Consider the following 25682-nt stretch of genomic DNA (forward strand, 5'->3'; position numbering starts at 1 on the left):
GGCTGCGTGGCGGTGGTGCTGTGTCTCCGCTGCCTTGTGTGCAATATGGAAACAGCGTGAGTACCTACTTTGCAGAAGGACCGCAATGCTAAAGGCTTAGCATTAAATAAATGGTTCTTTTGGTTGAAGAATAACCATTTGTATTCAATTTAAGAAACTAAAAATCTAAGATTTTACCCTAGAAACTAGTCTAAAGAACTGACCCAGTTTTTCTACTAAAATTGGAAATAAAAAATAAGGAAACAACCAAAAACACATTTCAGTATTTTTATTTAATTGTTTTTAGCAATTTACATATCTCCCCACCCTTTCTTTTAAGTTAGTGTGACAATTTTCCATAATAAACTACTAAAACAGAAGCTTTGGTCGAGAATGGAATGAAATAGCAAAAACCAAAACCCAAACCAAAAAAACAAAACGAACAGAAAAACAAAAACCAAAAGAACAAACAAAATCCAATCACTGCTGCTTTTAAAAACCAACACTTTCACCAATTATATTCAAACAAAAACACACAAACAACATTTGCGAGATACGTGTCTTCAGTGTTTCCTTGCGGCTGGCTCTCCGCACCATCATGCAAATGGTGGAGCTGCCGACGGGGCAGTTTGTCAGTCAGTCATGCTGGGTCTGGGAGGCTCACGCAGCTTCACATTATCCGAAGGCCCTGGATGGAAGACTCTAAGGTCTTGAAAATGGCAGGAAGAACACTGGTGGTTACTGAAGACTGTCCATCCTGCCGTTACCTCTACAGCACTACACTACCCCGCCTTTCCCTAGCTGAGGTGGAGGCCCTCGCACCCCCAAATCTGACCCTACACCATCTCTGAGTCACGCACTCCCAGGGCTCTGCCTGGCACAGACCTTCTAGGACTGCTGGCCCTTCAGGCTGTGCTCCCCTGTCCCCCACACCCGCCTGCAGGCTCCGGGCACACTCCTGTGTTCCTGGGGCACATACCTCCTGTCTGTCAGTGGCCCTGACAGATGAGGGCCATATATGCACACGTCCCTTGCCTCTTCACACTCTAGACACCCTAATGGCAGGCACTCCCATGTTTCTTTAGGCCATGCAGCCAGCCTGCTGCACAACACGCAGCAGGTGCTCAAAGGCGAATGGACTGAAGAGAAAACTGCACTGGGACCTCCTAGCTTACACAAGTACAGAGAGAGAAAAGGAGGTGGCCCGAGGGATCAAAGAATGAAGGGCAGAGCTGTAACTGCTTACACAGGAGCCCCGATACCCAGGACTTAAAGTATGTGAAGGTAAAAAGGGGGGAGACTTTTAGAGGAAGACAGTTTGTTTCTCCAGAATATTCTGGAGGCTTTTCTATACTATGTATTTGACCCAAGGAAAGGGGAAAAAAAAAATCAAACATCACGGACATGCACAGAGGAAAATTCTGTACATGTTTACCTGCTTTGTAGGTTAACAACCAGAAGCAAACTCACAGAGCTACACACAGGAGGTACCCCTGCTCCTCCTCCCTGGTTCTGTATCTCGCCTCTCACCTGCCCAATCCTCAAGCTGGCATCCTCCTGGATTTGTCCCTCACTGTCACACCCTGCCTCCCGTCAGGCCTCCTAACTCTCTCTGCACTCCAGAATCTCCTGGCCACAGCCCCCGCCACAGCTGGGGTTCACATCCTCACTTGTTCACTGGACTCAGAAGCCTCTGCCCGGAGCCCTGGGTGGCCCAGGCCACCACATATTACAGCTGGTGCTTTCCGACTCGGTTCTGGAACAGCTCCTAGTGGTCTGCAGACAAAGCCCAGCTTGCGCTCCCTGACCACGCACAGCTTTTCTCTAGTTCCCTTATGTTGCTATAGGCCCCACACAATAGCCCCAGTCACCAGCAGTGCCTTGAATGCAGTATGTGCTCTCTGAGCTCCGTGCTGCTCTGGCTCCCTGCTCTGGCTCTGAATGCTTGCAACCCACCCCTCACCCCCAACCATGTGTCCCCAAATCCCCCTGCATCTGGAGATAGAGCTCAGGTCTAATCTCTTCCCTGCAGTGCTGGCAGTTTTCACCCCTGCTCCCCTCCCCCCAACTCCTCAATGTAAAAACAGAGGCACTGGCTTCTCTTCTGGAACCCCACTTAATCCCCTCACCCTCCTCTCTTCTGCTGGACAAGCCCCTAAAAGGCTCCTTCACGTAAATATATGTCAATATCTGCAGTGCCTGGCAGCATGCTTGGCACCCAGTAGGCACTTGGTGAACGTTTATTAATTAGCATAAACCATAAAAATGTATCTCTATAAACTTAGACTGGAGCCTCAACACAGGGCCTACTACAGAAACAGCACTCAACTTTTCCTCAGTGACTAGACGGACATCTAGAAAGAAGTACATATTCCCACTGGGAAAGTGTGGTTTCCTCCCGCTAATGACTTTTAGGTTTTAAAGACAACTACAGTCTAATGTCCCACATTTCTGATTTGCATTGGCTTCAATATTTTGTTCCAAGAAATGGAAAACATTTTTCTCACAGGAAATGTTTTAACATAAACAAGATTTGTTCTTAAAGGTAGACAATACCTTGAAATCCCAAATTGTCATGGCTCCATCGATGCCAGTAGTGCAAAATTTGCGACAATCTTGCTTGTCCACCTCATAAATAGATACTTGACTGAAAAAAAGCAAAAACGAGAGATTGTAAGGTATGTGGTAGAAGTGAGCCCTGCCTTCCTCATAGTTTAAGGGCATTTTAAGGAAATTGTTTATTAAGTTCTGAATACTGTTTATCAATATTAGGCTGTAGCAATCTGACTCAGAAAATATGCAGATGCATTTTATTACCAGATGTTCAGAAAAGACAAGACTTAAAAGAGAGAAAGGTTAAGACTCTGCATTAATTAGTGACATGGAGAAACAGGACAATGCAGGACACACAGCATGCAATCGCCCAGAGCAGGGTGTGGGCTGGACCGCAGCCACAACTGAAATGGAAACTCTTTTTTTACTACAGGCATGATAAAGCATGGCCGAATCCAACTGGCTCCAAAGAAAACTCCCAAATCACTCTCCAACAGCCGGGGCATATAAGCCAAGAGATCTCTTGCATCTGAGATTAACATCATAAATGTTAGCAACAGTCAGACATGCCACAGGATTCCAACCAGGCGAAGCAGAGGAACAGATGAATGAAACAACTTGTCTCAACCTAATTATCTGAGAAACTTTCAAGAAAATCAATTCTGTAGCTTAGATAGTGTTTTCCGTTCTCCTCTGAAATGTCTAGGACATTCCCTCTGGGGTAGGGGATGGCAAACCATGGCACCACCTGTATCTGTATATAGCCTGTAAGCTCAGAACGGCTTTTACAATTTTAAATGGTTGGAAAAAAAATTACTTTATAACATGTGAAAATTATGTGAAATTCAAATTTCAGTGTCCATAAAGTTTTATAAAACATATCCACGCTCCTTTATTTACATACTGTCCATGGCAGCCTTTGTACCACAACGGCAAAGCTTGCGATGGAGACAGTACAGCCCCTCAGAGCCTAAAATATTGACCATCTGTTGCCTTAGAGAGAGTTTGCTGACCCTGCTCTTGGGCAAAGAGGACCTAACACCTGCAAATAAAAGTCAACCTGCAAGGGTCTGCTGTTCATACTCTGCAGAGGAGCTTAAGAAAAATTCACAGGAAATAATTCTGAAAGTCATTGAAGACAGAGAAACTTGAGAAGGGTGGGGAAAGTCTTGCTATACCTTCAAGTTATTGCTTTTCAACAGAGCACATTTTCAGCCTATTTTAAGTCCAGTGGCCCTTTCCACTGAACATGATGAAAAGCACAACCTGAATTTAGTAATTTTCTCAAAGAGAAAGTCAAGAGGTTTCTATTCTTCTTCCTGCCATCATCACCAAGGTGTAGTAAAAAAGAGAAAATCCTATGATATCTAACTTTGAATACAGTAATTTAAAGTATCAAAAACATATTGCATTTCTCTTCTAGGTTTTAAAAAATCAAGCTTTCCAGGGGCGGCTGGTTAGTTCAGTTGGTTAGAGCGCGGTGCTCTTAACAACAAGGTTGCCGGTTTGATCCCCACATGGGCCACTGTGAGCTGCACCCTCCACAACTAGATTGAACAACAACTTGACTTGGAGCTGATGGGTCCTGGAAAAACACACTTAAATAAATAATAGTTAAAAAAAAAAATCAAGCTTTCTGGACAACACAGTTCTTATATAATCACACATGCCTGATGAAAAATAAGGAAAGAAACTCGTTAGCTTGTCAGCACAATGCTAAGGAATTTTTTCCCTAATTAAATGATCTTACTTGTATATATTACTTGCTATCCATGGTTGAAATGATAGCTAGAAGTACCTTTCCAAACAGAATATGACTAATCTTCCTGTCATGTGTTCACTACCAGAGGAACATGATATTCAGGAAGGTCTCCATTCATTCTCAATCAAGGTTTTGCGAAAGCGATATGATCGGCCTCCTCACGTGCGATGCCTCATACCACCATCTCCAGCTTGATGAACAGATTGACTAGATGGGGGTGGTTCACTGTCTATCATGAGCTGAAAACAGGAGCCTGCAGTTGAGAAACTACCAACTTTGTGCGCCCATCCCTAAAAGGATGTCTGCACCTGTAGTACACAGAACTCAGAGACACAGTCAGGAAACAGAGAGGGGAGGAAGGGAATCCTGGTCACCTAAACACTTTTCTACAGATGGTCAGGGCCCTGGCTACAGGTGGCGTGCAGGGCCCCCGGTGGCTGGGGGGCACCTACGTGATGCTATTCTGGTGCAGGGTCTCCAAGGCTGTGTTGCGGTCCTCAGTCGTGGCCCTCTTGTCCATGTTGCGGAAGCGTTCCATGGCAGACATGTTGCGCTGGATGCTCTGCTTTGGAATGTCTAGCTTGGAGACGAAAGTCAAGTAGCCACGGTCGTCGTAGTTAAACAGCATTGGGCAGCAGTCATGGCCCTGAAACGAGGGATCAGTCAGGCCTGTAGGGTATGCCGCCTCCCCACTGGCCCCCTCAGCAGAACGTGCACCGTTACAGGCCTCTCCTACTCTCAAAGGCTAGTCCTGCTTCTTCTAAAAGGCCGTTCTCCTCTGTGCTAGCGCACAAAGGCAGAGCACACACTGTCCCTGTCCCAGCGAATTACAGACAGTGTATGACAAGTAAAGATGGAGAGAAATACTTACAGCAGCGACAACGCTGTTCTCCGAGACAAACGATACACTCAGGAGGGGCAGGAACTCTGTTTTCAGAGTTGAGACCCTGAACACAAGAATACTTGTCAAACGGAGATAAAGCGGACTACTCAGCTTATTTACAGACACAGAAGATGACAAAGGACCATTCTGTTAGGGGCTTCACCAGTATAAATGACTACTTATGTTTAAAAGGATTCCCACGACCTAGGCTTTCAGGAATCTCAAGCAGGAGACAGTCCTGAGGTAACCTGCAGACTCTGAGTCCTTCAGCTCTCTTCTGCCTGCACTCTGCTCCCTTCTGAGGCCCCCCAACTCATGACAAACTGGCCTACAGCTTGGTCCCCAGCAGGCTCTTGTCCTTTCCCATCACTGCCTTTGCTCCCATGCCCCTTTGCCTACATGTTGTCTCTGCTCCTCTTGCTTGTCCAGAGTTCACCCGTCTTTGAAGCTCAGCTCTGATCAGATCACCTCTGTGACGTTTTCTTAGACCATGTCAGCCTAAAGTGGCTTCTCCTTTCTCTGACCTCCTAGAGTTTTCACTATCAATCACGACTGAACCCCTTATTCTGCTATCCTTTCCTCGCCTGTGCTCACTGTGGGCTCCTAGAGGGCTGGGGCTACCGACAGTCACCAGAGCCTGGTCTCTTTCCTCTGCCAGGCACTGGGTTAGGAGCTAGGGCCGCTGATGAACAAGGCACAGTCTTAGCCAGCCAGGAGCTCACACGTAGTAGGTGTGTGTATGCACACATATGTAGATGCACCATGTATACTGAGTATATAGCTTAGTAGTTACCTGCCTCAGCCCCTGGCCAAGCAGTTACACAGATAAGGTAGGCAAACACATTGGTTGATGAATAACTTCGTGTAAAAGACGATGAATTTTGAAAATTATGTCTTAAGAGACACCCCCCCCCCCTTCCTCCATCAATACCAGTGGTATTGGACTGAAGTCCTAATACCTCATCTTAAAGACTTACTGTGGCCTACCTGGCTTTTACTACATGAAATATTTATATTTGAGAAGGGGAAGGATGGAGGACATAATGTGACTTGAAGGACCATAGAAGCCAAACATAAATCAATACAAGGGTAGACGGGGGCTTGTAATAAGCATATGCTACCGTGTTTCCCCGAAAATAAGACCTAGCCGGACCATCAGCTCTAATGCGTCTTTTGGAGCAAAAATTAATATAAGACCTGGTATTACATATTATATTAATTATATTATATTAAATTACATCACATCATATTATATTATTATTATATAAGACCCGGTCTTACATTATATTAAAATAAGACTGGGTCTCATATTAATTTTTGTTCCAAAAGCATTAGCGCTGAGGTCCGGCTAGGTCTTTTTTTCAGGCAAACACGGTAGGAGGTCATTATGCATTACAATTGTACACAAATCAAGTAACTATAACATCAAAACATTATTGAATGACAAAAGGCAAATTACTGTACAAAATGTACAGCATAATACCATTTGTGTTAAAAATTAAAAGCTATATAAGTACCTACATATGTATAGAAATCTACAAGACTGTATCATTTACATTGGGGATGTTATAAAGAAACAAAATTAAAAAAAAAAAAGCAATTCAATCCGCTAGGAATCAACTATCCTCTCTGAAGTGTCACTCTGTTGTCACCGTGCGGGAGGAGTCAAAGTCACCTGAAATGACTGGTTCTTGGCACACAGATTGACAAGCCAGGAAACCTTTAAAGGTGGGTTACCTTTAGCTGCACCAGGAAAGAAGACTCATAAGAGGACAGGATTCCAATCACCTCTCTTCCTCCAACGGATGATGAACAAATATGAACTGTGACATCTGACAAGATGCCTAATGCTCCCTTAAGGCTGAGCAGGCACCCCACACACTAACGAGTCACCGCAATTCGAGTTCTTCCAGCATACACCAGAGGAACTGGCTTCTAGGTTTCAAGTATTACTGAACAAAGTTCCAAAGTAATGGAGTCATTGTTCCCTGACGACACAGAGCAGGAACATACCACCTATTTAAGGCTGGTGGGTGACATTTACATGTTGTAAGGAATTCAAGAGTGCTGTCACTAAACTGGCTATTTGAAGGAACTCTTATCAGTAGCAAATCAGGAGGGTCCTTCAAAGAAATCACTATCAGCACTTCCATTAAGGAGAGCTTCTGGAAGTGAGACCTAACTCTTTAAAATGTCCCCAAATGGACAATCTCAACATGTGTCTCTGACTTTAAAGGCTGTCCTCAGTCTGGGTCAGATTCTTATGCTTGATTCCTGCACTTGTACCCAGGGAAGGGCAGCCTTAGCCCAGCTGACGAGCGATCCCGCCCCACTCCTTAACTATACAAAAGGCAAACACTCACTGCATGCTTTTTGAGGCATCAGCAACGGACACGGTGCTGTCGTGGCTGACCCAGGCCAGGCGGCTCCCACTGGCGGAGAAGCTGACGCCATGCACCCAGCCACCAGTGCCACTGCCACCAAATTCTGACATCAGCTGACCAAAAGGCATCTTGCTGCCCCAGGGCGTACTGGCTGGCTTTTCATCCACTTCTTTAATGTATGCAGAAAACACTCTGCAGTTTAAGGGGCAGGGAGAGAAGGAAAAGGGAAATGAAAATAGATGTATATAGAAATAGGTCACAGGCAGCTGCCGTCAAGTGTCCTAGAATGCAAACAGAGCGACTCGTGAAGAGAAAATGACAGACAAGTTCAGATACATGAATCTCTTAAGACACAGAATGGTTCTAGGCTGCCCTAGAGGCCAATCCAAGTTTGGCAAATCAATCCTCAATCAAAGGATATTCATAGAGCACTTATGATTTGTTAGGCACTGCTCTAGGGGCGCAGTTCTAGAAGTAATGGACACAAAAGCCCTTCCCTTCTGGAGTGCACATTCTAGGGGAGAATCGTGCTGCCCTGCCCTCCCTTGCCCATGGAAGATCTGGCTAAATGAGCACAGCATTCTTTCCTGTCTACTTCACCATCATTCTCGACACAGTATTCCAAGCCCACAGTAGGGTAGGCTGAAAGAAAATTATTTGCTACTCTGCAATAAACCAATGGTATGCACCCAATTAAAGAAAGGACATCCAAAGAGAAAGCCAAGGGAAGCCGTGGCCCTCCCACGGGGAGGGAAAGCAGGCAGGCTTTCCCTAGCACAGTCAGGTAGAGGGCTGGGCTCACTCTACCCTCAGGCCCACTGTCCAGTCTTTGTGGCAGGTATAGTCTGCGATGAAGGTGGGTCCTTTCCAGCCTGCTGTCTCTTCCTCTAATTCCTTGAACCAGAGTTGGGACGCAAAAGGGATAAAGAACAGCTGGGAATCCATCCTTTTATTTGCTTTTGCCCGCCAATGTTATTTCTACTTTGTAAAGTTTCTCTTCTAAAACATCTGAACCTAAAGACTCCCTAAGTGATATGGTAAATGACACTGGCAGCAGCAGCTCTGGAAGAGGCAGGGCACTAGCCGATGGAGCGCAGTTATCCGTAAGGCAGATGATGTGACCTTAGAATAGCTGTGCTTTAAATCAGCATCACAATGGCCACTGCTTTAGTCCTCAGAGTCCTGGAAAGACAGGTGATTCTCTGCTGCCAACTGGAGAGTACAAACGGAACAGACTCATACCCACAGGACTACCAGTCAAAGCAAAGTTTATTTCTGGAAATTATTATTAGCAGAAGAATTGTAACCCATTTCCACAACCAGATTCTTAGAAACAGCCTAATGACCCAGGTGGTATGGATCAGTACCACTATTTCCATCTCCTAAGAGAGCCAGAATGACTCGCGTAATAAATCACAAACAGCGGAACTCCTGAATACGAAAAACTCTAGAAAATGTCTATTTATCTGTACTGTTACATTGGTTCTTAAGAACCAATATTTTCCCAAAAAGTGCCTTGACACTACTGTATCCCCGTCCATTGCCAAATTCCCACACGTATATTAAAAAAAAATACACACAAAAAAAACAAGGCTCAAAAAACAAAAACACCATAGGCAGGTTTTCTGGTAATTTTCCAAGTAGCCTACTAAAGAAAGATGAATGCTATCTCCCAACCCACCATACAGTCAGCATGAAGCAACATTTATTTGCTTTTCTTTCGTCTAAGAGAAAAAAGAACAACTGCTGATAAAGAACAACTTTAAAAAGCAATTACACTGTATGATCCTTAAAGCTCTTAGCTACGTGGCTGTGTTCTTCTAGCCTCATGATCACGACAAGGAAAAAGCTTTAACTGAAAAGGAGTAACTCAACAGTGTGTACTGTTCAGCTAATTACGCTTTGTTAACCTGAGTTTCACTCTGGAATTTGCTGAGTCTGCTGCCTGGGTAATGAAATAATACTGTAGTGGGTTTGGGGGAGAACACTATAGCCCCACTCGAAACCACGGATGTTCTGCCAAAGGAAACCCTCTCTGTCCCCACCCCTGCATTTCCCTCCTACCATACCTCCAAGTCCACTTCTGTCTACCTAAGTATGTACTCAGTATGTACTTACTTAGCTCCTTTTCTAGATCACAAGCTCCTTTCATCTCTGAGTCCCTCACGGTGCCTAGAATAGTATCTTGCAAAGAAAAGGAACCTTAAAAATATTTGTTGTAACACGAACAACAAAAAGCTCAAGTCTATCCACAAATTCTCATTTGTTCCCACCTGCATTTGAAATCACATGATCCTGCTGCCAGCAAAACATTGTTGGGATGCCAATCCAAGCTGAGGACCGTGGAACGAATTGGCTTTTTAATGTGCTTGCTTACCCACCTACAAAAGGAGAAAATCCATTTTAGTTTATCAGTCATGATTCTGGCTTAACTAAACCTAAGATAAGTCATGATTCTGGCTTAACTAAACCAGTATCTGCCCCTAAACTGCTACTTAAAAACCAATCATGATTTTAGTTTATCCACACAACAGCCCCCCAAATAACCTATAAATGTGTCAGGTAAAAACACCAATGCATGTTTCTTGTGTGGTTACCAGGTCTCCTGCCAGAGAGAAAGTACATTTCTAAAGGAAGAGAGGAAGAATCATACCCAGTCCCTTCTGTTTTCCTGTCTTTTAGGGTTTGACATTCTCATCAGGGCAACTGGTTCTGAACTTGCCTGGCTACCAGGGACCTTCATTAGTAAGTGTATTTATGGATTAATTCTGGTACTGTCCCATGGAATTTCAGATTACGTGTGACTTTAATCTTTGAAATACAAATTGAGGTTTGAAATAACTTGAATTTTTATTAATAAATATGCAGTGATTTATTTCATTTTGGGTTAGGTTGGGTTGTAAGATAGCTTAATTTCCTTTCTAAGTTTTCAATGCTAAGTTTCCAGAAGTTGCAAATTCTTTTTAACTTTTTTCACAGAGAAATCACAACCAAGAAATTAGCAGAACCTCTTGTTGGAGATTCGCCTTTAACTCATTCCCTAACTCCACTTAGAGAGTATTTATCCTAAGATCAGTCATGATTCTGGCTTAACTAAACCAGTATCTGCCCCTAAACTGCTACTTAAAAACCAATCATGATGAGAGACTTAATATTGTGTCAAATATCCTTCCTCGAATGCTAAATTCTTTTTCTATAGAATCTTTTTCTTAGAAACCTATCTGAAAAATTTCATTCTGAAAATATTCAGTATTTAAAAAATGTATTTGAATATTTTGAAAAAATACTGAATATTTTGAAACTATTCAATAGACAATATTCTGCCTTGTTTAATAAGGTAGCTAATTTAAAGGCTTTTAGAGGTTGTTTTAAAATACTATTGAAATATTGAGCCAGAGCTGAGAAATTCCTCTGAACACACAGCTTGTTCAAATGACAATTCTTTGTATTAAAGTCAAGTACAATTTACCTACATTTGAGACTATATTTTAATGAACAAAAATGTAAACAATTACTGACATTGAGGGTTACCTAGGTTGTTTCTTACCTTTCCATTCCAGCAAGCCTTCTAAATGATTTTTAACTGGCAACATTTTGTTAGTTTTAATTTTACACATGCTTCAAAGAAAAATGTACATCTTAAATTCATAATTCAATCTTGCTGCAAATTCACTTTCTCTTCAAAGAATCAAAATTTGAGGTTTCACTAAATTACAAAATGTAATGACAATCCCTTCCTTTCACTGTTTCAACAGAAAGCAAACAGTACACTAACACAAAGAGTAATGTGTACTTTCTTTTTAGTGCAAATACACTGCCAGTTTTGTACTAAATGACATTTCCACGTTGAATTGTATTTCCCACCCTTTCTGAATGCGTACCAGATAGAGCAAAGTCATTTTCTTATCAAAGTAAGCAGGAAGGAGTAGTTAAAGTAAGTTACTTAGCTATAAAATAAACCTCTGTTTGGCTCAGCTACAAGTGATTTATGAAAAGAGTAGTTAATAGGCTGATTATATTTCCAAGATCCTCGTCAATTTTTATTTCAATGGTTTAAACAAGTAAAACATTGTATCAAGGCACATATTTGGTTAGCAAACTCTAAAGAAAGGAGAACATTGTTAATCTGTATGAATCCTACATATTTTAAATGGATAGAGATGGTGAGGAAAAAAATTATTCCTCAGGACACTGGGAATCTTTCAAGTTTATAATTTATATATGTATCATAATAACAGCAATTTGGACAGTGCAGAGTCAGAAGAGTATTAACACCTAACAGAATAAACAAGTTAGCAGATCAGAACACGGAAACCACTGCTCTATAGTAATGTGAGAAAGATGTGAGGTTTCACTCAATGTACACATAAGAAGGAAAAATGCTCAGAGGGAACGAAAAAATCTCCAGATGAGGAAAAACTGAAGTTACAGGTAAGCCTTCACCCAGTGCCTCAAGAAATCACCAAGATCACCGTGATCAGAATGTATGAGTCTATAGAGAGAAATAAATCACTCAGATGTTGCTCACCAGTCATTTTCGGACTCGAAGTAACAAACGGAAATGAGTCGCGCTCCACTTCCCACAGCAAATTTATTCTCTAGTGGGGACCACTTGACAAAAGTGGCTGCACGGTTAATTCTCAGGATTACCAGGGTTGGCTTCCAGACACCATCTTTCTGACTCCAGACATAGGCATTGCGGTCTGCCCCGCAAGTGACGATGCGGTCGCTCTTGGGAGCCCAGTCGATACCTGCAAGTGAGACATGGCATCATCTGCTTTGCCTGGGCCAGTGACAACTGACATGGCATAGGCAGGTGGGTACTGGCATGGCGGGCACAGATATGGTCCTGATCACCACCTCACACACACAAAGGCAAGGATTTTCTCTACAAAGTTCTGTAACTCAGGATCCTCTGTGAGGCCAGGCAGAACAGAGCTATTTTATAATTGTGGAGGTTACAAAACTAAGTGGGGACATTCTTTCCACCTGTTCACAGGTTTCTAAAGATACCAGGTCTGAAGACCTTTTTCTTCCCTCTTAGATTTTTTTTTGGGGGGTCTGAAAGTACCTGTATTCTTCATTTATTAACACATCTCATTCAATGATATTAACTGAAAGTCTGTTACATGACATCCAAATGAAACATATAGGGTAAATAAAAATAATCTTCAGTGTATAGATGGGAAAATATAAATTGTAATTCATTATATATTCTTCTGAAGGTCACTACCATATAAACTAACTTAAATACCTTTTCGGTATGATACAGGTTCTATGAAAGAGTCCTTGAGTATCTTTGTACCTAAACTAGGAAGAGACCTAAATATGTATCTAAATGTAAGGTTTATTTTTCTATTTTACCAGACTTTTACTTATTTGGTGCTTCTGTGAAGGACCCCAAAGTCAAGGTCAGTTTGTTATATACCAAGAGTAAAAGCTGCTATGACTCAAACCATTTTATAGCTATTGATGAGGTATTTTCATATAGAAATACAATTTCATATAGAAATATTACTAATAAATTTTTATTGTAGATATCTCCCTAAAAATTAATAATTAACATTCTTAACATTTATATGGAAAAAAAGTAAGATGAATATACGAGTAAATGAAAGTCTCCATTAGTCATAAATCAGTGCCTTAGCAGTATGAAGAGTTCATTCATTCACCTACAGGAAATGTCAGCTCAATTATTTGTACCACCGAAGGGAAAAATATATGGGGGAGTGTATTCTAAGTGATGTGTGTTTTGCAGCCCTCTTTATTTAGATTTAAAATTTGATTTTTCACTACAAAAGCAATACACACATTGTTATGAGACAAACATCACAATGGGACACGCAGAAAGTCAATAAAGTCATGCCTCTGTTCTTTATGTCCACACACATTGCTCCCCCCAGTTATTATTATGGCAAACGTTTTCTCCTGCTTTTTATATGTTAGTAGTGGTTATACATTATTTCAGAATACTGATCTTATAATTTCCCCAAATATCCTATTGTTGAACATTTTGTTAGATAAAATTGGAGTAAATATTCAGGGATGTATCTTTTTGCTATGGCTAAAATTATCTCTGATAAATTCTCAGAACTGTGATGCAAAATATTGTTATTTTTATGAATGTCTTGTTTTCCTAACTTGACTACAAGCTTACTAATAATAGGAAGCAAGTTTTTGAAATTATTGTGCTGGGCAGTCCCTGCGACCCCGCCTGCTGGTGTTCATGCCTCTGTGTGGTCTCCTCCCTATGGGTGTGGGCAGGACCTGTGACTCGATTTGAACTAATAGAATGCTGGAAAGGTGATGAGATGTACATGATTACTGGACAAGATTACATAAGAGTATGGTACCTCTCTTCCTAAAGACACTCACATGCTTTCTCCATTGCTAGCTTTGAGAAAGCAAGCTGCCATGAATCTTACAGTTGCAAGGAAATGAATTCTTCTGCCAATAACCTGAAGGAGCTTGGACGTGGATCCTTCCCTGGTCAAGCCTCTGATGAGAACTCACCCCTGAATGACACATTGTTTATAGCTTGTGAGACCCTAAGCAGAGTCCCAGATAAGCCAGGCCCAGACTCTGGACCCACAAAAACTGTGAGATGATACATGTGTTTTGGTTTAAGCTGCTACGTTTACAGGATTTGTTGCAATAGAGAACTATTATATCCTCTAACATCAGAATGTTGCCTTGTAACGAGAAAGCTCAGTGATTTTGTATGATTTTGACAATCTCAAATTTCATCCCTTATTCCATATGATCACCACTCCAAATACATGTGTTTTTTAAGAATCCTTGAGGTGCTTAAATGAGGTGCTTAAAAAAAAAAAATCAATAGATCATTAGCCTTCAAGAAAAATACAAGGAGCTGCCTTCTGCTTGGTTTTATAGTTCTAAGCCTACTTTGGTAGCTACATCTTTTATTTGAATATGAAGCTGTAAAACCATAGTCATAACCTCAAACTATTTCAGATGACATTAGCTTTTAGCTCTTTAGACACATACTTCTTAAAAAGAGAAATGGGAAGAGTAAATATTCAGTAAAAGGCAAATTTTCATCTCTTTCTAATTTAGCTTTGCATATTTTTTCCTGTTTTCCTGACATCAGAAGACTTGAAAGGAAAGGAAGAGAATCAAGAATCTATCTTGTCTTTCCTGTACTAACTATATCTCAGTGTAACCAAGCAGTAGGTGAAGGTAAGCATCTTTATAAATATATTCAACTAATAGAGAAGAAATGATAGATTTAAAATATCACCATGTTGTAGCCATTGCTAAGTTAATGGATATGGGCACTGATCTTCAACAGATGCTAACATCACAGAAAGAGAGAACTAGACATTATGTGCCTCGTCAATGAAAGGACCTACCATCACCTAACTTCAACTAGCAATTTACAGGAAATACAGAGGACAGAGAAATATGGGCTTGCAATCAGTAAAATCCAGAAAACATTATAGGACAAACAACCCGATTTCTCAATTTTCTTAATAAATAAATTGCAAAGAAAAAGAAAGAGAAGAAACAGAACCTATAAATGAAAGACTTTAGAGATACATCAACTAATCACAACCACATGTGTACCTTATTAGGATCCCAGTTAAGAAAGACTATTGTATTGGTTATTATTGAAGAGCCCTTATTTTTTAAGAGATACTAACTGAAATATGAAATGAGACAATTGCTAGGATGTGCTTCAAAATAGTATAGGAAGGAAGTGAGTTGAGAACAAGATTGGCTATGAGTTGAAAATTGTTGAATCTGGGTGATGGCTATACAGGGGCTCATTACATTATTGTCTATTTTCATTATTGTTTAAAACTGTCCATAGTAAAATATTCTTTAAAAAAGAGACAGTGATTAAACATTTAACACAATAAACTCAGAAAAAACACCAGGACTGACTGATATCCTTTTGATGTTTGTCATGCTCTTTTTCTCTGCAGTACTGACTAGTCTTCTAGAAAAGCTTCAGAAGATAATTTTTTCCCCCGTATTTACTATCTTTCTGAGAAAATACGTTTGATACTTGTTCTTCTGCCACAGAGTTATATTTAGATTTTTCCAACAACAGTTTGTTTTTTTTTCAGAACTAAAAAGAAAAAGTCTTTGGGCATTTGGACAGAAAATAGGCCCAAGTTCAAAAAATTCCAAAAAAGAAGCAGGGGAGAAAAAAACACACAACTAAATATTTCACTCTTTTGACTATTTCTTTGGTCTTCCAACTTAGCCCTTTCTCATTCAAAAGTATTTCCTAATGCTAAAATTCCAATTTAAAATATGAGTGTTCTTATTTTTAGTCCATAAGGCCACTGGCAGTGGACTTAAAATAGGCCAAATCTAATAGAAATAAGGTTGTGGGAAAGCAACAGCAACAAAAATAGAAATGATATCTCTGGTGCTGGTTCGGTAATACATAGTCAGTAGACTCTGGGTACTCACTAGCATCACACAGAAATCCTGGTAAAAGTGAGAAGGGATGGTCACAAATTTTGCTGGGGAATAGAATGTAAAGGGTGCAGAAGGTCAAAACATGCTGTTTTTCTCTGATTTGGGGGAAGGCTATCTTTAAGCTAATCAGTATGTTAGGGGATTAGAAGCAAAATTCCAGGGTCTCAACTGAAAAAAAAATCAGGATTAGTCCCTTTGCTGCCCCTCTAAATGCAAACGTCATTGTGAGGAGCAGGGAATGGAAACCCAAGACTGCAGTGAGTGAGAAGTTTGTAATTGAAAAGTTATGTCAAATATATGGTGATGGAAGGAGAACTGACTCTGGATGGTGAACACACAATGGGATTTATAGATGATGTAAGACAGAATTGTACACCTGAAATCTATGTAATTTTACTAACAATTGTCACCCCAATAAAAAAAAAAAGTTATGGAGAATAAGTTTTTATGTGCTTGGCCAAATTATTTAAAGCAAGAGGTTGAATCAACTCTGCTAGAAAATAGGATAAAAAAGAAACTATAGTAGTAAGGATAAAAGAACAAGAGCTCTTTCCAAACAGAGCAATAAGTGACTGTTTTTTTTAAAGAACAGCAAGATATGACTTAACAAAACAATATATTCTCCTGAAATTTAGTATCACGATTTGGTTCACTAAATTCTGAAAATCATTGTAAAAATTCTGTTTTTCCCACTTCTCCTCCTCCATAATTTGACACTCACTTAATAAGACTCAGCACTGCTCTGCTTGCCATCTCTATCCATCTAGACATTGATAGTCTTTGCCAAAGACAAAAGTTAATGTACATGTAGGAATCTGTCTCAGAGCCAATGCTTTAAGATCCAGTCTTCTACAAATCAGTAAGAAAAAGATAAAAATTCAAAAAAGGACAGGAATTATAAATAGTAAAGTCACACACCCACCCACCCAGATGGCTAATAAACATCTGAAAATATGCTCAACCTTTCTATTCATCAGGAAAATGCACCATATAGAGATACCACCTTTCACTCATCAGACAGTCTGACCATATCAATTCTGTGTTAAGACATGTATAAGGCTAGTGGGATGAAGGCCATCTGATGATTCCTAACAAAGTTGAAAATGAGCATGCTCCCAGATATGAACATTCACACATGTACAAAGAGATCTGCACAGGAATGCTGGATTTAGTACTTCAATGGAATAACTGGAAAAAACATAAATGGCCTTCAATGGAGGAAAGAATGAGGTATGAAATGCCCAACAGCAGTTAAAAGGAATAAACTTGATCTAGATACACCAACATAAGTAGAGACCAGAAACAATGTGGAATGCAAAAGCAAGACACAAAAGATGTATGATATGATACCATTTATGAAGCACTTAAAAATACTAGCCGATAGTATTAAAGATTGCTTATGAATATATACACGTCTGTAAAATTATTAAAAATGGACGGGGATAGTGTCACACTAAATTATAGACTGCCATCTGGGGGAGAGGAACAGGACTGGTGGTGAGAGGGGACTTGACCATCATTATCTAAAATATTCTTTATGTCCTAAGTTTTCTGGCACAGGAAAAAAGATAAGTAGTTGTTAATTCTGGGTGGCAGGAATATGGGTGTTTGTTACATTACTCTTTGTCCTTTTCAGTAGTTTGAAATGTCTTCCTTGCCCCAAAAAACATCATACAGAAAGCTTTTAGAAGACACTGAGCTCCCTCAGCAATTGGGAACATAGCTTGGCTAACATGCTGTCCAGTTTTCTCTTTCACATCTCATCTCCTAATCTCAGCTCTTTAGTCCTCGTAGGTTCAGTGTTTTCCAAAATATTTGTAGAGTGGTGTGTACCAACTGAGCTAAAAGAAGCACTTAAAAACTGAGATCTCTATCAGGCTATTTTCTAAAGAAAACTCAGTAAATGCTGTACAACTTTAAATATATGGCAGACTTACTTTATCAGGCTATTTCAATGGAAGGGTGCTAAGTGTGGAAACACTACTCAGTTCAGTATCTTCCTTTACCTGTGATGTGTCCATTGTGCTCCTTGAGTTCATGAACTTTCACCCACTGGCTCCCGTTCTTCTTATAGATGTGGACTTCGTGATTATTAGGGCTCAGGGCAATCTCTGGAGAAAAAAGTCAATAGTTAATAGTTGAACTTGAAACAATCTCTGAAAAAAAGGATCTGTTACAGTTGGCGTTTTAAAATAGATCGAAAGAATAGAAAAGCTGTTTCAAAAAATGGTTCTCAATATTCATCCCTGAAGAATTTCTTTTATTATTTTTACCTCTACTTGGACCTCATATTTTAAAATGTTTTGTAGAAAAACTAAGTTTAAAAATTTATTTTCAGAGACACATACAACTGTCAATGAAAGATTCTAACCAGTAAGAAATAAACAATATTACTATACTTAACTGATATATAGTTGACCCTTGAACAACACAAGTTTGAACTGCGCAGGTCCACTTACATGAGGATTTTTTTTCAATAAATAGTCCGACCTCCATATCCACGGGTTTCACATCCATGGATTCAACCAACTGTGGCTTGAAAACAATATTTTCAATCTGCAGATGTAGAGGGCTGACTATATGCACTGTTCTATGCCATTTGCTATAAGGCACTTGAACATCCTTGAATTTTGGTACCCGAGGGGGGCTCTGGAACCACTCCCCCTTGTATACTGAAGGTTGACTATGGCTAAGTTTTTGGGGAGTCAAGAGATATACATGAATTTTCAACTGCACAGGGAGTCAGTACCCCTAACCCTTGTGTTGTTCAAGGGTCAACTGTAATTTTAACCCATAGTAAAGATACTTGACATTTTAGCTCATCTGTACATTAGTGATAAATATTTAATTTCAGTTAGACTTTCTGAAATGCTGAAAATACCTCATAGGCTCTCATTACTGCTATCCTGGACCCGGGTTGGAACTACCACAGTTTATCAAAAAAATTTGATTCTGCTGATAAACTATGTCCAAGGTGTCCTTTACAATAAAGCCCATATAAATCACAAAATAAAATTCAATAGAAATCTCTCGAACCAATCCAAAATATTAAGAATATACATATCTATATATGATGGAATTTTTTGAACTTATATATTTTTTCCCTTTCTGGTTCACCTATTTTTTAAAAAATTGATTTCTTAAAATTAAAATTAGGATCTATGACTCAAACTTTTGGTCAATCATTTAATAGTTTCCCCATCTACTAATCATATCACCTTTCCTCCCCTCCTTAAGAGAGCTACAACTGTTTTACAGATGAACTGTAGAGCTAGATAAACATTTAACTCTAAAATCCTAAGACTTTCAGTGCTTTCTGGAAAAGTTACTTGTTTCTCTAAATTTCTAAGATGCATATGGGAATTTCAAAAGCCAAGTCCAAAGTTAAACCTGGAAAACGTTATAAATTTTAAATTATAACGTGGCATAACAAAAAATTTGACTTAATACACTGAGTTTTTAAGTAGTTTAAATGAGGACAATGATAATTTGCATTTCTATTAAAAGTAATTGGAAATAATCCAAAAACCTATTTTTAGATCGGATAAAGTAAAGACAAAAGATATAGAAAACTCAACTATGAAGCTCGATTCACCACCTTGCATGTCACATACTTTCAAATACCCAATACAGAGGCTCATATCTAGGTTTTCACTTCATTCAACAAAAATTTTAAATAAATTCTTGGTACTGTTTGTGTACCAAGTATTTATTTAAAAATAGGAGTGAACCATGTCTGAACTGCCTTTTAAAAAATAGTGAGACTAGAGATTCAAACAAATCCCTATCAAAATCCCAGCTGGCTTCTTTGAAGAAATTAATAAGCTGATTCTGAAATTCATATGGAAATGGAAGAGACTCAGAAGAGCCAAAACAATCTTGAGAAAGAAGTGTAAAGTTGGAACTTACAGTTCCCAATTTCAAAACTTACTACAAAGCCACAGTTAGCAAGACCATGTGGTCCCAGCACTAAGAGAAACATAAAGATCAATGGAATAGAATTGAAAGTCTAATAAACCTTCACATTTACATTCAATTGACTATTGACACAGGTGCCAAGATAAATCAATGGGAAAAGAAGAGTCTTCAACAAATGGTGCTGGGACAACTGGATATCCACATGCAAAAAGATGAAGTAGGGCCCCTACCTCACACCATATACAAAAATTAACCCAAAATGGATCTAAGACCTAAATATAAGAGCTAAAACTATAAGTCTCTTAGAAAGAAACATAGGTATACATCTTTGTAACCTCAAATTAGGCAATGGTTTCATAGATACAACAGCAGATGCATAAGCAACAAAAGAAAAAATAAATAGAACGGACATTTTCAAAATTAAAGACATTTTTTCCCCCTAAGAAATATTAGTTTTTTTGTTTTTAATTTTATTAGTTTCAGGTCAAAATTAAAGACTTTTGTGCTTCAAAGGACACTATCAAGAAAGTGAAAAGACATCCCTCAGAATGTGAGAAGATTTTCTAAATCATTTATCTGATACGGGACTTATATCCAGAATATATAAAGAACTCTTACAGCTCAATAATAAAAAGACAAATAACCCATTTTTTAAAATGGGCAAAGGATCTGAATAGACATTTTTCCAAAGAAGGCATACAAAAAGCCAATAAGCATGTAAAAAGATCTTCAGCATCATTAGTCATCAGGAAAATGCAAATCAAAACTATAATGAGACACTATTTTATACCCACTAGGATAATGGTGGGGATATATACGGCTATAACCAAAAACACAGATAAGAAGTGTTGATGGGGATGCTGAGAGTTCTGAACACTCATGTATTGCTAGTGAGAATGTAAAACAGTGTGATCACTTTGGAAAATAGTCTGGTGGTTCCTCAAAATGTTCAACATAGTTACCATATGACCCAGCAATTCAACTCCTAGGTATACACTCAAAAGAAGGGAAAACATGTCCACACAAAAACTTGTATGTGAATGTTCATAGCAACAGCTTTCACATAGCCCAAAAGTGGAAACAACTCAAATGATTACTGTGGGGAGCCATGGTTAAAGCTAATTGCAAGCCTTAATGGCTCTGCTAATGCATAACCGGTTTGTGCTCCTGAGGCATTGTCTTTGCCTGCACCTGGAGGGTGCTTACGAACTGCTAAGGTATGAAGTGGGAACAACCAGTTTCAAGACATAGTGATGCTAATCAGGGTAATTGATGGATTCTGTCATGGGACAATCGTTTTGGGGAGTTTCAGTGATTAAGTAAGTTTCTGTGAAAAAGTTAAAAAATCAACTGTTAATGATGTAATGCATTTTTGTGATTGTGAGCTTGCACGTACTCAAAAGGTATAAATTCAGCAGAGAAAATAAACCTGGTGCTTCAGGACCACTGAAGACCGGCCGCATTAGCATATGTGTGAGTGCCTTTTTCATTCCCACTCCCTTGTCAGGAACTGTTCGACTCGTGGCGGCTGGCTCGCCACAAGTGGCGCCAACAGGGACCTGAATATAGGGGTAATAGTGAGGAACACCGGGAAGGGCCCGGCTCATTGGAGCTTATCAGTAGATGCGTGGTGAGTACGGCACTGTCCCTCGGTCGAATGAGTGTGTGAGTGAGTGATAGCTCCACGACTTTGTGTTACGGAGCTTGATTGGGCCCCAATCTGCGGTTCCGGTTCTGTCATACGGCATAACGGCGACTGGGCTTTACAACCCACCTCCGGGAATTATACCGAGCGCCTCTAGCTAAGACAGATTTAGCCCGCAAGGGACACGGCCAGACGGGCACCTGGGTGATTTCTGTGTGAAAGAAGGACCGAGTCAGGGAAAAGGGATGGGTCTCGCAACCAGCAAGGACCTGTATGTTAGAGGACTTAGGAAGTTGCTTGGTAGTCGTAGCCGAGAGCAGTTAGATAAATTCATAGACTTTATAAAAGAAGTCTGTCCGTGGTTTCCTGAGGAAGAAACAGTCAGCTTGGAAATCTGGCAGAAAGTGGGAGAACAATTAAAGGATTTTTACACTGTCCACGGGCCTCAGCAGGTTCCGATTGAAACATTTGGACTGTGGACTTTAATCCGGGACTGTATGAACCTTAAAATGAGGAATGTAAATTAGAGAAAGTAAAACAAGCCGGCGGAGGAGGAGGCGCAAAGTTTTTAGAAGGAGTTCTTAGTTAACAAAGAGCCGGTTGCTCAAGAGTTTCCAGACGACATATGGAAAGATTTGAGCCCTCAGGATCAGAAAAATTAGAAGATGAAGTAGCCAATTATGATAGGGACAAAACCTCCTTTAGTGGCTATGGCTCAAGGAGACAAGCAGCCTGCAGGCACTGCACTTTCTTTTGCAGATCAGCTAAAAAAGATTCAGGGACAGCTGATTGAGCTTAAGGTTGCTGTGGATGGAGGAAATTGTCCTCGGAGTCCCCAGATTCCTTTTAGAGATCAATGAAATCCTCGGGGTAAAGATCCCCCTACAGTTAATCTCTCTGCACCTCCTCCTGAGGAGCCCTGTAGGTGGGGACCTCCGCTGCAGTCTTCGGTTTGGGAAATGCCTGCTGAGCCTTCGCCAGGTTATGTTAAGCCAGGATCGGACTCTGTTGTACGATCCCCTCTTCAAATGGCTTGTGAAGAAGCTCACAAGCAGGGCTGGATCCACAGCCTGAGGCCCCTGTTGTAGCCCCTGTGACTATCAGACAATTATCAGGCGTAAAAGATCAAAGGTCCCCCCTACAAAAGATTTTACAAGATGCTAGTACAGGAGCAACTTTAAAAGGGACACATTGCTTCCTCTAATTCCACTGGAATTCTCCCATTTTTGTTATTAATAAAAATCTGGTAAGTGGAGATTATTACAAGATTTACAAAAGGTTAATAAAACCATAAAATTAATGGGAGCCTTACAGACAGGCTTGCCCTGTCTTGCAGCTATACCAAAAACACATATAAAATTGTTTTGGACTTAAAAGATTGTTTTTATACTATACCTTTAAATCCTGATGACTGCCCTAGATTTGCTTTCAGTGTTCCTTCTGTTAATTTACAAAACCTTTTAAGAGATATCATTGGCTAGTGCTACCTCAGAGAATGGCTAGTAGCCCTACATTATGTCAAAAATTTGTATCAGCTGCAATAAAACCTACCCAAAGGGCATTTTCAGATATTCACATCATCCACTACATGGATGACATACTTCTGCCCACTCTTGTGAACCAAAGTTGCTTGCTGCTTTTGCTCATTTACAAAAAAAGCTCCACAATTATGGGCTAGTTCTAGCCCCAGAAAAAATTCAACAAGTGCCTCCTTACTCTTATCTGGGATATTGTTTAATGCCTCAGGCCATTGTGCCTCAAAAATACAAATCCAGATTGTTTAAAAACATTAAATTATTTCCAAAAGCTACTGGGAGACATTAATTGGATTAGACCTCAGTTGCGGTTGACAACTGGTGAATTACAACCTTTGTTTAAAATATTATGTGGGGAAACTGATCCTACTTCTCCCCGCGAGATAACACGGGGAAGAGGCTCTGCTTGTATTTCTCCAGGTCCGGAAGAAAAACCTTTGTAAATTCCTGGTCGGTGTTAAACCATACCATAAACGACAGCCCACAGAAGAGAAGACATCTATAGATACCCATCCACGCCCCTAGGGTGTGAAAAAGCTCTCACATTCCACAGCTGCAGAAGGACTTTCCACTTCAGACCCTGTTAAATGGATAAAGACTTTGGGTAGAGGGTTTGCTGGGGATATTGCTATTCTGTTTATTGTTCTGTTTGTTTTACATAGTCCTCAGATGTGGACAAATAGCCCTCCGACAGGCTGTAAATGAAATAACTACATGTTCTGTGTTTCTCATGCTTCAAAAACAAAAAAGGGGGAGATGTAGTCACACAACAGCCTAGCCGACTGTCCCCCCATGTCTTTCCTTAAGGAAAGAAGAATCAGTAAGACTGTGCCTTTTTAGGACTTTGCTTATCTTTATGTTTTACACCTTATGTCTCTCTGTCTGGTCCCCAAAAGATGGTTTGCAGCCAAAGACGGGTAAGATATCTCAAGGGAGATACAACCTAAGCCAGGCAAAACCGAGTGGGGACCCCAATGAGCTGCCTTAGAAAAATATGGGAAGAGGCCTTGCCTCCCTTCCCCTGCCTGGGAAAAGCCTCTGCTGTCTCTGGCTTTCCTCAAAGGAGATCGGTAGCCAATGACGGGTAATGATCAGTAAGCTTTTACAACCTAAGACAGGAGTCGATCGCTTTGATGATTGATATCCAATGACGGGTAAGTGAAAATGTCTGTACTGACCACCTAAGCCAGACACGATCTCAAAAATATAAAATAAAAAAGGGGGAGATGTGGGGAGCCATGGTTAAAGCTAATTGCAAGCCTTAATGGCTCTGCTAATGCATAACCGGTTTGTGCTCCTGAGGCATTGTCTTTGCCTGCACCTGGAGGGTGCTTACGAACTGCTAAGGTATGAAGTGGGAACAACCAGTTTCAAGACATAGTGATGCTAATCAGGGTAATTGATGGATTCTGTCATGGGACAATCGTTTTGGGGAGTTTCAGTGATTAAGTAAAGTTTCTGTGAAAAAGTTAAAAAATCAACTGTTAATGATGTAATGCATTTTTGTGATTGTGAGCTTGCACGTACTCAAAAGGTATAAATTCAGCAGAGAAAATAAACCTGGTGCTTCAGGACCACTGAAGACCGGCCGCATTAGCATATGTGTGAGTGCCTTTTTTCATTCCCACTCCCCTTGTCAGGAACTGTTCGACTCGTGGCGGCTGGCTCGCCACAGATTACCAACTAAGGAATACACAAAACGATGTATCTCTACACAATGTTGTTCAGTCACAAAAAGGGACGAAGCACTGATACATGTTACAACACGGGTGACCCATGAAACCACTATGCTCAGTGAAAGAAGCTAGATGCAAGAAGCCACATATTGTATGATTCCATTTATACAAAATGTCCAGAATAGGCAAACCCACTGAGACAGATAGTAGATAGTAGTTGCCTAGGGCTGGAAGTTTTGAGGAAAACTGAAAGTGACTGCTAATAGGTATAGACTTTCTCTTTTGGAGTGATGAAAATATTGTGAAACTGGATAGTTGCCTAGGGCTGGAAGTTTTGAGGAAAAGTGGAAGTGACTGCTAACAGATATAGTTTCTCTTTTGGAGTGATGAAAATATTGCGAAAGTAGATAATTATTGCATAACTCTGTAAATATATTAAAAACTACTAAAGAATTGTATTCTTTAAAAGGATGAATTTTATGTCATGTGAACTATCTTAGTTCTATATAATTATACCTTATTTAAAAAAATAGTGAATATAATTCAACTTTTTAAAGTAACTCATGGACATAACACTACACTTCTGTTTCTAGATTTTTTTTTTGCTTCCTCCTGTCCTATTATCTGCCACGTTGTTTGCGGTACTGTGTCTACTTCTAAGAGTCTTCTCCATTTCTTTCTAGTTTGTTGGAGCTAGAAAACCAGAAACTCAAACTTGTTATGAATAACATAGTGAATACTCGTTAGTACTGCTCAGTACCTCAGGAAAAAAACTTTCTGAAACAGCTTATCTGTAGGTTCTAGAATTCTGACTAAATGCTGGATAAGTGTGGTGTTACAGCATAACCATTCCAGACACTGGGTCCCTAGGGCCAATGAAAGATGTCTCTGAT

At 40.1% G+C, this 25682-nt stretch overlaps 1 protein-coding gene across 2 annotated transcripts in view; it reads right to left on the minus strand.

The window, feature by feature from the left end:
* Positions 1-253: 253 nt before the first annotated feature.
* Positions 254-25682, minus strand: part of ARPC1A (actin related protein 2/3 complex subunit 1A) — a 31221-nt gene continuing 5792 nt past the window's right edge. For both annotated transcript variants that reach the window (XM_019718319.2, XM_019718318.2), the window contains 8 exons: positions 18022-18126; positions 12090-12312; positions 9835-9942; positions 7541-7753; positions 5166-5241; positions 4747-4940; positions 2536-2626; positions 254-688 (listed from right to left, as the gene is read on the minus strand). In XM_019718319.2, coding sequence (XP_019573878.1) covers positions 650-688; positions 2536-2626; positions 4747-4940; positions 5166-5241; positions 7541-7753; positions 9835-9942; positions 12090-12312; positions 18022-18126 — 1049 coding nt within the window. In that variant the 3' untranslated portion in view covers positions 254-649. The remainder of the gene's footprint in view (positions 689-2535; positions 2627-4746; positions 4941-5165; positions 5242-7540; positions 7754-9834; positions 9943-12089; positions 12313-18021; positions 18127-25682) is intronic.

This window comes from Rhinolophus sinicus, linkage group LG03, assembly GCF_036562045.2.
Source record: "Rhinolophus sinicus isolate RSC01 linkage group LG03, ASM3656204v1, whole genome shotgun sequence".
NCBI lineage: Eukaryota > Metazoa > Chordata > Mammalia > Chiroptera > Rhinolophidae > Rhinolophus > Rhinolophus sinicus.